The sequence below is a fragment of the Panulirus ornatus genome, chromosome 68 (assembly GCF_036320965.1).
Source record: "Panulirus ornatus isolate Po-2019 chromosome 68, ASM3632096v1, whole genome shotgun sequence".
Taxonomy (NCBI): domain Eukaryota; kingdom Metazoa; phylum Arthropoda; class Malacostraca; order Decapoda; family Palinuridae; genus Panulirus; species Panulirus ornatus.
Window position 1 is genome coordinate 17,072,090 of NC_092291.1, and position 13,784 is coordinate 17,085,873.

The 13,784-nt window shown below is 39.8% G+C and overlaps 1 protein-coding gene across 1 annotated transcript in view; it reads left to right on the forward strand.

Annotated features, from left to right (window-relative positions):
* The window catches only part of Lar (tyrosine-protein phosphatase Lar), a 704,213-nt gene that overhangs the window by 664,381 nt on the left and 26,048 nt on the right, over positions 1-13,784 (forward strand). The window contains exons 24-31 of the mRNA XM_071659561.1: positions 301-455; positions 2,019-2,061; positions 3,623-3,849; positions 4,044-4,317; positions 4,730-4,930; positions 5,112-5,336; positions 8,934-9,088; positions 9,602-9,725. Of these exons, the coding sequence (XP_071515662.1) occupies positions 301-455; positions 2,019-2,061; positions 3,623-3,849; positions 4,044-4,317; positions 4,730-4,930; positions 5,112-5,336; positions 8,934-9,088; positions 9,602-9,725 (1,404 nt within the window). The remainder of the gene's footprint in view (positions 1-300; positions 456-2,018; positions 2,062-3,622; positions 3,850-4,043; positions 4,318-4,729; positions 4,931-5,111; positions 5,337-8,933; positions 9,089-9,601; positions 9,726-13,784) is intronic.

The following is a 13,784-nucleotide window of genomic DNA, read 5'->3' on the forward strand; positions in this document are numbered from 1 at the left end:
TCTGTCCAAGGATGACACCAATCATCATGTGAATGAAATACGTCATGTAAATTTTTTTTTCAACTCATGATGTACAATTTCCCATGGATGTTTGTTTCATATTTAGTTAAGTATTGATGTGCTGTAGGAAGTAAATTGTTTCTTCATATGGGAATCTGACTAGTGCAATCAGTTACTGATTGTAAAAATTTGAATAAAACATGCAAATGGTTGAAAGAATTTGAGGTTCATCATTTACTATTCAAATCCTACTTTGTCATCGTGATTGCTCACTATTTAAACTACCAATTCTTTTCACAGCTTATAGCAAACAAAGCAGGGAGCAAGGAGGCTTTAGCAGAAGGTCCATACATTGCTGCCAAGTTCCTACACCGTAATATCCCATATTCTTTCTCCCTTGGAAATGGCCAGATATATGAGGGATTCAAGAACAGACCTCTACAGAAAAAGAAGAGGTATGAAATTTGCATGTCTTTGAATTTTCATAGATTTTGAATTCTTAGTTTATATCGCATTTTATACATAAGTTCATCTACGCTGAATGAAGGAAGGAAACTACATGCCTTGTCATGCAGGCAGTCTTCATTGGACAATAGTTCTTTGCATACTTAAGAGCTTCTTCAAAGTATCCTGTACGTCCTACATATTCTTAAGGTTTAGTCATTCAAAGCAAGACCCTGGCCTATATCAGCTTTGTTTCACATTGGTTTTGCAGCCAGACCAAGCTGCTTGGCTTGTCCTTTTTCCTTTTTAGGCTTTATGGCTTTATATTCTTTTTCATTATTAGTATTTTGATCAAAATCAGTCCTCTTTCATAAATTTTCAAAGAAAGTATTGAACTCTGCTGTTGTGTAAATCATGACACGAATGACTGTCTCCATTTATATGACCAAATACAACACAAACAATACCATTGGTGTAACTAAATTCACTAATGTGTTGTCTGTATTGTAGCCATTCTTGAATGCTTAAAGTCTTTCAGTCACTATCTTAGAATTTTGAGTTAACATATGTCTAGTTTCTACCCAGTTTTACCTGCTTCCAAGCAAAATCTCTGATAAAGCATTTCTACTACATTAATCAGTTGAAGGTTTTATAAACACTGTTCAAGTATTATTCTTGTGATTATCATTCTCTATATGTTCATGTTATTTGCACTTTTTTGTTCGTAGAATGCTTTCCAGACATTTTCGTTTCTTTTCTGTTCTATCAATTATCATTAAACTAGTTTGCAATTCTGTGTGGTGGATATGGTCTATACAGTCCCTCATTTCAGTTTGTCCCATTTATTAAAGTGCAACGTGATTACTTTCACTCTTTCTACACTAAGTTGATTTGTCAGATGAAACAGGTATCTATTACCTTGTGAAACTCCTCAGCTTTATCTTCCTTGAAAGATTTTTTCATTACGTTCCATTTCAGTAAAGCTTATACACTGTGCCTCTTTGGCATGGCCCCTCATATGACTAACAGCAGTACTGAAGGTACAGAAAGTAAATGTCTGCAAAAGTACCATTTCTAATTTCTGTATAGTGATACCACAGTATGGTGGATTCGGGTAGACCAAGAGTATTTAGATGATGGGAAAATGCTAAGGGAATTTGTTTTTTATGATGAGGTAAGCTAAAAAAAAAATTATCAGATGCATGAATGTTAGATGTTAAAGGGTTATTGTTGGTTGGCCAATAAAATGATTGTAAGACCACTTGGAGAAGTAACTGATCGCTCAGTAAGAGGATAGTTGGAAACTTATGCTGAACTCTTAGACTTCCTGCCTGCACAAGTCAATTCTCTCTGCACATCCACTCAGAAATCCTGAAACATAAGGAGGCACTAGTGATTATATGTTGCTATATGTGAAAGTGAATGTGTTTGAAAATCAGTGAAATTCATTGCTTGATTGAGATATATATAGTTGAAGATTGTATACCAAAAATTTTCCTTTTTAGAATATAAAATAGGTTAGAGGTCAGACTGTATTTTCTTGTTTGAAGATATGAAATCTTATTTTTTTTCAGATACAAGATATTTGTAAGAGCTGTGGTGGACACACCTGGCCAAGTAAGTAGTGTTATTGATTGGTCAGTTGGGATTTTCATTGTATGTATGGACCATGGGAAGGAACCTGAAAGTTGGCAGAATGCCTGCAGTGATATTGTTATAAAGGCGGGATGGGGGGGGTCAAAGGTGAGTGTTCAGCTACAGAGGGATTAGTTGGTTAATTATTCATGGTAATTTTTATGAGAGAGTGATGATGGAGGCTTGCACAGTGGTATAAGAGTGGTGGAGGATGCATGGATTAGTTGCATGCTGTTAAAAATGTATGTGACAAATACTTTGAAGGATTTGTATGTGGCATTTATGGATCTGGAGAGAGCATATGATAGAAATACTTTGTGGAAGGCGTAATGGATATATGGTGTAGGAAGAAAGCATTTAGGAGTAGTGAGGAGTTTTATCGAGAGTAAAGCATGTGTGCTAGTCGATAGAAATGAGGATATGTGGTTCCATGGAAGGGTGGATCTTCAGTAGGGGTGTTTGATGTCACCATGGCTGTTTCATCTGCTAATAGATGGAGTGGCAAGAGAGATATGTGCACTGATCTTGAAGACAGGGGATGGAGGGGCTGGGAGGTGATTCTACTTGCTTTTTATATAAAAGCTGATGGCACGGTTGGCAGATTCTAGTGAGAAACTTCAGAAGCTGGTGTCTGAGTATGGGAGAGTGTTTGAAAGGAGAAAGTTGACAGGAAATGTGAATGAAAGTAAGAGTATTAGGTTTAGCTGTGAAATGTGACAAATTATTAGGATTATGAGTTTAAATGGAGAGAACTTGGAGTAAGTGGAGTGTTTTAGATACCTGGGAGTAGATATGTTGAGTAATGGAACCATGGGAGCTGAAGTGAGACATAAGGTGGATGAAGGAGGCAAAAGTCCTAGGTGCATTTATAAATGTGTGAAAAGTTGTCACTGTCTTTGAGGGCAATGATGAATGTGTTTGATGGTATAGTAGTCTTGTGGATGCTGTATGCATGTGAGATATAGGCCTTAGACAAATAAGTTAAGAATAGGGTGAATGTGTTGAAAGTGAAGTTTGAGGACAGTATGTTATGCTAAATTATATGAGGAGGGTTCATCAGATAAGAGATGATAGGGTAAAAGAGAGGTATAGTAGTAAGAGGAGTATGTTTGATAGAGCTAAAGGGATGTGGTGAAATGGTTTGAACCTATGGAGAGGATAAGTGAGGAAGGGATAACTTAGAGGATATGCATGCCAGAAGTGAAACAAAAAAAAAGGGGGGGGGGGGAACCAAAGAGGAAGGGGAAAGATCGAGTGAATGATGCTTTGAAGGGTCGGACCTGTACATTCAGGAGGGTGCAAAGCATGCAAGGGATAGAGTGCATTGCAGAGCAGTGTTGTTTACAGGGAAGTGTGTGCTATCAGTAGGCTTAACCAAGGTATATGAAGCAGCTGGAGAAACCACAGAAATGTCTGTGGGGCTTAGTTGTCGATTGGTGGTTCTGTTTCAGTGCAGCATACTTGACTGCTATAGAATGGATTTAAAGCCAACATTATTTCCTCTCTGATACTACATAAAACTTTTTATCTGTTTTGTCTACAGCACCTGTATACATCATCGCCCTTTTCTGACTACATCTCACTAGACATGCGCCCAGCACCCTCAGGAAAATTGCCGGTCCGGCCACCAATAATTGATCCAACTAACAACCCAAATATTTCCCATCCAAACAATTTGGATGATGTAGAAATGCTGATGATCGTCGGTCCAGTGATTGGAGCTGTACTTCTTGTGGTCATTTCCCTCCTCTTGTTCCTGTATGTGTGGAAGTGAGTTTTCATTTGTACAGTGTGAAACATTTTGTAATTGATGAAATTTTAAATGTAATTTGTATATATATCCTATGCTTAATCAAAATTTATCATTGAAAGTATAGTTCAGATGATCTTGTATGTCACTCATTTTAAAAAGTCTTTTACAAAGATTCTAAGAAGTATATTTTGATAATTTTTCAAATACTCAGGCGTCGTCGGCAGCCAAAGTCACCAGATCAGGCCCAAGTCACAAAACCATTGATGGCAGATCTTGGGGGTAGTCATGGTGGCGGAGGTGTTGGTGGTGGTGGTGGTGGTGTTGGGATCATTCCAGCCGCCCCTTCAGATCCTGTAGAAATGCGACGGCTTAACTTCCAGACTCCTGCCATGATCTCTCACCCCCCAATACCAATATCACAACTAGCAGAACAAATAGAGAGACTCAAAGCCAATGATAATCAGAAGTTCTCCCAAGAATATGAAGTATGAAGTTTTTATACATTTTGTAATAAGTTTTTGGTAGGAAGGTTGTAAGTTTACCCCAGGGAATCAAACATCCCTGACCCTATGCCTTTAACTTGCAAAGAAAGAACATGCCTGTCTGCATTAGTCCTCCCCATGTTGAAATGGAATTTAGTTAATGATATATATTACTAAGTTTATGTCAATTTTTAATGATGGTTTTATATTTAAAAGGATGGGACTTTGTATAGGGAGGACTTTGTTTCATGCTTACAACTAGAAAATGTTGTTGGAACTTTAAGGAAATAATCTAATATATGAAGTACTGATCACATCAAGGTTCTCAGAGCACACAATTTAAGGAAGGTGCCATATTACTATCTTAATGATCTTTATAATTAGTCAATTTAATAGTTGATTTACTTCATTTCAGTCAATTGAACCAGGCCAGCAGTTTACATGGGACAACAGTAATTTGGAAATAAATAAACCCAAGAATCGGTATGCTAATGTTATTGCCTATGACCATTCAAGAGTGGTCCTTCAGACATTAGAGGGAGTTCCTGGCAGTGATTACATCAATGCTAACTTCTGTGATGGTTACCGAAAGCAAAATGCCTACATTGCTACTCAGGTAAATATGAAATCTGTTTTTGATTCATCATGACCTGATATGATTATGCTTTGTGCTCTACTGGTAAGTTCCGAGTTATTTGATCATCATTTTTGTGAATGAAAAAGTTCTTTCCTTCAGGATTCTGTGGGAACATTTTTGTATAGTCTCCATTCATTGTTTTACCTCTCTTCTTACCTAGGGTCCTCTTCCCGAAACATTTGGAGATTTGTGGCGTATGCTTTGGGAGCAGCGGTCTTGTACAATTGTGATGATGACCAAGCTAGAGGAGCGCACAAGAATAAAGTGTGATCAGTACTGGCCTTCAAGAGTTTCTGCCACAGAGACATATGGCATCATGCATGTTACACTTACTGATGTGCAGGAGCTTGCCACTTATACAGTTAGAACATTTCAACTTCAGAGGGTAGGTGAAGTTTGACTTTTATTCCTCTTCCTATCTGCCATAGTTCAAATTATATGGTAAATTATATGGGAGGGTATTGATTGAGAGGGTGAAGGCATGTACAGAGCATCAGATTGGGGAAGAGCAGTGTGGTTTCAGAAGTGGTAGAGGATGTGTGGATCAGGTGTTTGCTTTGAAGAATGTATGTGAGAAATACTTAGAAAAGCAAATGGATTTGTATGTAGCATTTATGGATCTGGAGAAGGCATATGATAGAGCTGATAGAGATGCTCTGTGGAAGGTATTAAGAATATATGGTGTGGGAGGAAAGTTGTTAGAAGCAGTGAAAAGTTTTTATCGAGGATGTAAGGCATGTGTACGTGTAGGAAGAGAGGAAAGTGATTGGTTCTCAGTGAATGTAGGTTTGCGGCAGGGGTGTGTGATGTCTCCATGGTTGTTTAATTTGTTTATGGATGGGGTTGTTAGGGAGGTTAATGCAAGAGTTTTGGAAAGAGGGGCAAGTATGAAGTCTGTTGGGGATGAGAGAGCTTGGGAAGTGAGTCAGTTGTTGTTCGCTGATGATACAGCGCTGGTGGCTGATTCATGTGAGAAACTGCAGAAGCTGGTGACTGCGTTTGGTAAAGTGTGTGGAAGAAGAAAGTTAAGAGTAAATGTGAATAAGAGCAAGGTTATTAGGTACAGTAGGGTTGAGGGTCAAGTCAATTGGGAGGTGAGTTTGAATGGAGAAAAACTGGAGGAAGTAAAGTGTTTTAGATATCTGGGAGTGGATCTGGCAGCGGATGGAACCATGGAAGCGGAAGTGGATCATAGGGTGGGGGAGGGGGTGAAAATTCTGGGGGCCTTGAAGAATGTGTGGAAGTCGAGAACATTATCTCGGAAAGCAAAAATGGGTATGTTTGAAGGAATAGTGGTTCCAACAATGTTGTATGGTTGCGAGGCGTGGGCTATGGATAGAGTTGTGCGCAGGAGGATGGATGTGCTGGAAATGAGATGTTTGAGGACAATGTGTGGTGTGAGGTGGTTTGATCGAGTGAGTAACGTAAGGGTAAGAGAGATGTGTGGAAATAAAAAGAGCGTGGTTGAGAGAGCAGAAGAGGGTGTTTTGAAGTGGTTTGGGCACATGGAGAGAATGAGTGAGGAAAGATTGACCAAGAGGATATATGTGTCGGAGGTGGAGGGAACGAGGAGAAGAGGGAGACCAAATTGGAGGTGGAAAGATGGAGTGAAAAAGATTTTGTGTGATCGGGGCCTGAACATGCAGGAGGGTGAAAGGAGGGCAAGGAATAGAGTGAATTGGAGCGATGTGGTATACCGGGGTTGATGTGCTGTCAGTGGATTGAATCAAGGCATGTGAAGAGTCTGGGGTAAACCATGGAAAGCTGTGTAGGTATGTATATTTGCGTGTGTGGATGTATGTATATACATGTGTATGGGGGGGTTGGGCCATTTCTTTCGTCTGTTTCCTTGCGCTACCTCGCAAACGCGGGAGACAGCGACAAAGTGTAATATAATATATATAAATATTGTATGTTTATTTATTTGTAAAGAGGGCTTTTCCCATCATGGATATCATCATTTGTATAAGTTTCAGTGATACCATTCCTATTGAAATGGTATTTATGGAAGAATTATATACGTCAATTGGGAGGTAAGTTTGAATGGAGAAAAACTGGAGGAAGTAAAGTGTTTTAGATATCTGGGAGTGGATCTGGCAGCGGATGGAACCATGGAAGCGGAAGTGGATCATAGGGTGGGGGAGGGGGCAAAAATCCTGGGAGCCTTGAAGAATGTGTGGAAGTCGAGAACATTATCTCGGAAAGCAAAAATGGGTATGTTTGAAGGAATAGTGGTTCCAACAATGTTGTATGGTTGCGAGGCGTGGGCTATGGATAGAGTTGTGCGCAGGAGGATGGATGTGCTGGAAATGAGATGTTTGAGGACAATGTGTGGTGTGAGGTGGTTTGATTGAGTAAGTAACATAAGGGTAAGAGAGATGTGTGGAAATAAAAAGAGCGTGGTTGAGAGAGCAGAAGAGGGTGTTTTGAAATGGTTTGGGCACATGAAGAGAATGAGTGAGGAAAGATTGACCAAGAGGATATATGTGTTGGAGGTGGAGGGAACGAGGAGACGTGGGAGACCAAATTGGAGGTGGAAAGATGGAGTGAAAAAGATTTTGTGTGATCGGGGCCTGAACATGCAGGAGGGTGAAAGGAGGGCAAGGAATAGAGTGAATTGGATCGATGTGGTATACCGGGGTTGACGTGCTGTCAGTGGATTGAATCAGGGCATATGAAGCGTCTGGGGTAAACCATGGAAAGCTGTGTAGGTATGTATATACATGTGTATGGGGGTGGGTTGGGCCATTTCTTTCGTCTGTTTTCTTGCGCTACCTCACAAACGCGGGAGACCGGCAAAAAAGAAAAAAAAAATATTGATTGTGTGTAGTCCTTAAGAACTACAAAGTCATTTAATCCTATCAGCACAAGTTTTACCTTCCTAGATATTAATATGTATCAGAAGTCCAAAATTCCTTTCCATACCCTCAAAGAAATTAAGACATCACTTACTATATTAATGCTTTGTGGTCAGAAGTTGTGAGATGTGGCAGGGATGATAAGCACATGAACAATCAGTGTGTCATTGCAGTCCATGGGCTAGCTAATGCAACTTGCTGGAAGCTTTCCCTTTTGTGGAAAGAGAAGGTTGTATAACTCGTATTTTCCTCAAATGCAAACTTAGGACAAGGTTTTATATATAGCATTTTCTTCAAATGCAATCTTAGGACTCCTTTTATAGGAGTCCTACTGCTCTGAGGCAACATTCCACAAGGGAGCATAGTAAGGTGGGTTCCTTTTGGGGTGTATAGGTTCTTGACAATACTGTGCTCATTTCACATCAAAGGTGACTTTCCTTGTAGTGATACTTTTTCCAGGTGAGGTCTAGGAGCAATGCAGGTATGGTGAATATGAGGGGCTTGGAGAGAGAAGCAGTTCTTACAATCTGTTGGGGTTTGGGGTGGCTGGGAGGTGAGTCAGTTACTGATTACTGATGACTTAGAGCTGTTGGCTTATTAGAGTGAGAAAATTTAGAAACTGGTTTTTAAGTTTGTGAGAGCATGTGAAAAGAGACATTAGAGAGTAAATGTCCATAAAAGCAAGTTTATCAGGTTTAGAAGTAGAGAGAGACAGGTTAGTTGGAGTGTTAGTTGAGCAGAGAGAACATGGAGGAAGTGGGGTAATTGATATCTTGGAATGGACATAAGCAGCAGATGGAATCATGGTAGCTGAGGTGAGCCATTCGTTGGGGCACTGTATTTACAGTTGTCTTGTTGGTCTCAAACACATTCTCTGTTCAGGTCAGTCAGTGTGGGATATCTCTTTTATTGTCCTAGTTAAGAAAGTTTTTTGGACGAGTATAGTGATGAAACATTATGTTAAGGCAGTTCTTAGATTGAATTTTCATATTGATTGTACATGAGAGGATGTGAACAGTATTTTTTATTGAATATTAAATCACATCCCAAGCAAATTTGTATCATCATAGTATTCAATTTGATATACAAAAAAAATAATGAAAAAAATAAAATATCTTTTACAGTCTGGTAGCCTGGATCGACGTGAGATTAGACAATTCCAATTTACTGCCTGGCCTGACCATGGTGTTCCTGACCATCCTGCTCCATTCCTCATGTTCCTTCGGCGTGTCCGACAAGTCAACCCACCAGATTCTGGGCCAATTACCGTCCACTGCAGGTATGTCTCTAGATTCACTGTTTAAAAAGAGTCTATGAGAAAGTGTACCATATTGAGTATAAACAAGTATTTACTGTCACAGAAGTTTGTAATGCTTTGCCAGCATGACCATTAAGTGGGGATTGCATAGTTAAGGGGTAATACCTAACATTTAGTTCTTATGAAAACCCCTAATCCATATTAAATCTCTCAACTACATCTGTCTTAGACCATTTAAGGGCATGATAATAGTGCTTCATGGAGAATGTTATAAGTTGATTTGGGTGAGTGAAAGAAGAATTTGCTATTTGCATGCACAAAGAAATAAGTGTATCAGCTTATGAAAACAATGAGGGCTACCTCTGCAAGTTTTGCAAAGGGAGAAAGGTACTCTGGGTCATGAATAGACATTGAGAGGTAAAAGAAAGTATAGGCAGTAAAAAATAAGAAATATGGAAAATTGCAGATTTGATATTGGGATGTGACAATGCATGTTAATCCCCTAATCACCAGAAAGAAAATTTCCCCTTTCAGTGCTGGTGTGGGGCGAACAGGAGCCTTTATCGTGATTGACGCAATGCTGGAGAGAATTAAACATGAACGAACAGTGGATATATATGGCCATGTCACCTGTCTCCGAGCCCAGAGGAACTACATGGTAGGACTTTCTTGAGTTTCATTGTTGGAAAGGTGTTAGTTATTTTTATCCAAACAGTATATTTTTCCTATTCAGTACATTGTAGCTATAATTGATAATAAATTCTGTGGAGTGTAAATTTTTTTGGGTGACATTTGTGAAATTTACTCTTGGTCGGCTTCTTATTGTGCAATTCAGATTTTTATCTTTTTCTAAGCTATTCATTTTTAAAAGACTTCAATTTTTGTCAGGGTGTTCATGCCATGTCTTTATTATGAGACAGATTTTACATATGGATAGCATGTGCAGAAACTTCTGAAGATTTTAGGTTGCTGGTATTAGCTCCACATTAAGTGCAGGAGCCTCATCTTGCCAAGAGTACTCTCAAATGACTTGTACCTTTTGAATTCAAGTATTATGTAACAGTAATAGGTACTGCTTGCTATCAACAAGAAATGCAAATATGTAAAAGAAAATTGATATCGTGTCATTGAATATATGTGCCATTAAGTGATTGAGGAAAGTGGAAATTGGGAAACAGTATTTTAGAGAAGTAGAATGGAGAATCAGTATTGAAAAAAAAAAAAAGATTTAAGAATATTGTAGCATATAGATTGATGATAGAGTGGCAGATATAGGGTGTTTTGGTCGAGGTGGTGTGCAAAGTGAGAGGGTTAGGGAAAATGATTTGGTAAACAGAGAAGAGGTAGTAAAAGCTTTGCGCAAGATGAAAGCTGGCAAGGCAGCAGGTTTGGATGGTATTGCAGTGGAATTTATTAAAAAAGGGGGTGACTGTATTGTTGACTGGTTGGTAAGGTTATTTAATGTATGTATCACTCATGGTGAGGTGCCTGAGGATTGGCAGAATGCGTGCATAGGGGATAAGAGTGAGTGCTCAAATTACAGAGGTATAAGTTTGTTGAGTATTCCTGGTAAATTATATGGGAGGGTATTGATTGAGAGGGTGAAGGCATGTACAGAGCATCAGATTGGGGAAGAGTAGTGTGTTTCAGAAGTGGTACAGGATGTGTGGATCAGGTGTTTGCTTTGAAGAATGTATGTGAGAAATACTTAGAAAAGCAAATGGATTTGTATGTAGCATTTATGGATCTGGAGAAGGCATATGATAGAGTTGATAGAGATGCTCTGTGGAAGGTATTAAGAATATATGGTGTGGGAGGCAAGTTGTTAGAAGCAGTGAAAAGTTTTTATCGAGGATGTAAGGCATGTGTACGTGTAGGAAGAGAGGAAAGTGATTGGTTCTCAGTGAATGTAGGTTTGCGGCAGGGGTGTGTGATGTCTCCATGGTTGTTTAATTTGTTTATGGATGGGGTTGTTAGGGAGGTGAATGCAAGAGTTTTGGAAAGAGGGGCAAGTATGAAGTCTGTTGTGGATGAGAGAGCTTGAGAAGTGAGTCAGTTGTTTTTCGCTGATGATACAGCGCTGGTGGCTGATTCATGTGAGAAACTGCAGAAGCTGGTGACTGAGTTTGGTAAAGTGTGTGAAAGAAGAAAGTTAAGAGTAAATGTGAATGAGAGCAAGGTTATTAGGTACAGTAGGGTTGAGGGTCAAGGCAATTGGGAGGTAAGTTTGAATGGAGAAAAACTGGAGGAAGTAAAGTGTTTTAGATATCTGGGAGTGGATCTGGCAGCGGATGGAACCATGGAAGCGGAGGTGGATCATAGGGTGGGGGAGGGGGTGAAAATCCTGGGAGCCTTGAAAAATGTGTGGAAGTCGAGAACATTATCTCAGAAAGCAAAAATGGGTATGTTTGAAGGAATAGTGGCTCCAACAATGTTGTATGGTTGCGAGGCATGGGCTATGGATAGAGTTGTGCGCAGGAGGATGGATGTGCTGGAAATGAGATGTTTGAGGATAATGTGTGGTGTGAGGTGGTTTGATTGAGTAAGTAACATAAGGGTAAGAGAGATGTGTGGAAATAAAAAGAGCGTGGTTGAGAGAGCAGAAGAGGGTGTTTTGAAATGGTTTGGGCACATGAAGAGAATGAGTGAGGAAAGATTGACCAAGAGGATATATGTGTCGGAGGTGGAGGGAATGAGGAGAAGTGGGAGACCAAATTGGAGGTGGAAAGATGGAGTGAAAAAGATTTTGTGTGATCGGGGCCTGAACATGCAGGAGGGTGAAAGGAGGGCAAGGAATAGAGTGAATTGGATCGATGTGGTATACCGGGGTTGACATGCTGTCAGTGGATTCAATCAGGGCATGTGAAGTGTCTGGGGTAAACCATGGAAAGCTGTGTAGGTATGTATATTTGCATGTGTGGACGTGTATGTATATACATGCGTATGGGGGTGGGTTGAGCCATTTCTTTCATCTGTTTCCTTGCGCTACCTCGCAAACGCGGGAGACAGCGACAAAGCAAAAAAAAAAAAAAAAAAAAAAAAAATAGTGATATAGAGGGAAATGAGCCAGAGAAGATAATGTCAGTAAAGATAAGGATAATCCCGTGTGACTCCCTTCATAATACTTTTGCAGGTAATTTGTATGAATAATATATTTACTATTCTTGCACAAACATTGTATTTTGATGAAATTATAGGATCACAGAAAAGTTGAGAATTTCTTATAAATATTTATATGCAGCTGAATGAGTGTGTTAGTGGTTTTTATGCACGAGACCGGGTTATAGTGATGGGTGATTTGAATGCAAAGGTGAGTAATGTGGCAGTTGAGGGAATAATTGGTATACATGGGGTGTTCAGTGTTGTAAATGGAAATGGTGAAGAGCTTGTAGATTTATGTGCTGAAAAAGGACTGATGATTGGGAATACCTGGTTTAAAAAGTGAGATATACATAAGTATACTTATGTAAGTAGGAGAGATGGCCAGAGAGCGTTATTGGATTACGTGTTAATTGACAGGCGCGCGAAAGAGAGACTTTTGGATGTTAATGTGCTGAGAGGTGCAACTGGAGGGATGTCTGATCATTATCTTGTGGAGGCTAAGGTGAAGATTTGTATGGGTTTTCAGAAAAGAAGAGTGAATGTTGGGGTGAAGAGGGTGGTGAGAGTAAGTGAGCTTGGGAAGGAGACTTGTGTGAGGAAGTACCAGGAGAGACTGAGTACAGAATGGAAAAAGGTGAGAACAATGGAAGTAAGGGGAGTGGGGGAGGAATGGGATGTATTTAGGGAATCAGTGATGGATTGTGCAAAAGATGCTTGTGGCATGAGAAGAGTGGGAGGTGGGTTGATTAGAAAGGGTAGTGAGTGGTGGGATGAAGAAGTAAGAGTATTAGTGAAAGAGAAGAGAGAGGCATTTGGACGATTTTTGCAGGGAAAAAAATGAAATTGAGTGGGAGATGTATAAAAGAAAGAGACAGGAGGTCAAGAGAAAGGTGCAAGAGGTGAAAAAAAGGGCAAATGAGAGTTGGGGTGAGAGAGTATCATTAAATTTTAGGGAGAATAAAAAGATGTTCTGGAAGGAGGTAAATAAAGTGCATAAGACAAGGGAGCAAATGGGAACTTCAGTGAAGGGCGCAAATGGGGAGGTGATAACAAGTAGTGGTGATGTGAGAAGGAGATGGAGTGAGTATTTTGAAGGTTTGTTGAATGTGTTTGATGATAGAGTGGCATATATAGGGTGTTTTGGTCGAGGTGGTGTGCAAAGTGAGAGGGTTAGGGAAAATGATTTTGGTAAACAGAGAAGAGGTAGTAAAAGCTTTGCGGAAGATGAAAGCCGGCAAGGCAGCAGGTTTGGATGGTATTGCAGTGGAATTTATTAAAAAAGGGGGTGACTGTATTGTTGACTGGTTGGTAAGGTTATTTAATGTATGTATGACTCATGGTGAGGTGCCTGAGGATTGGCGGAATGCGTGCATAGTGCCATTGTACAAAGGCAAAGGGGATAAGAGTGAGTGCTCAAATTACAGAGGTATAAGTTTGTTGAGTATTCCTGGTAAGTTATATGGGAAGATAATGATTGAGAGGGTGAAGGCATGTACAGAGCATCAGATTGGGGAAGAGCAGTGTGGTTTCAGAAGTGGTAGAGGATGTGTGGATCAGGTGTTTGCTTTGAAGAATGTATGTGAGAAATACTTAGAAAAGCAAATGGATTTGTATG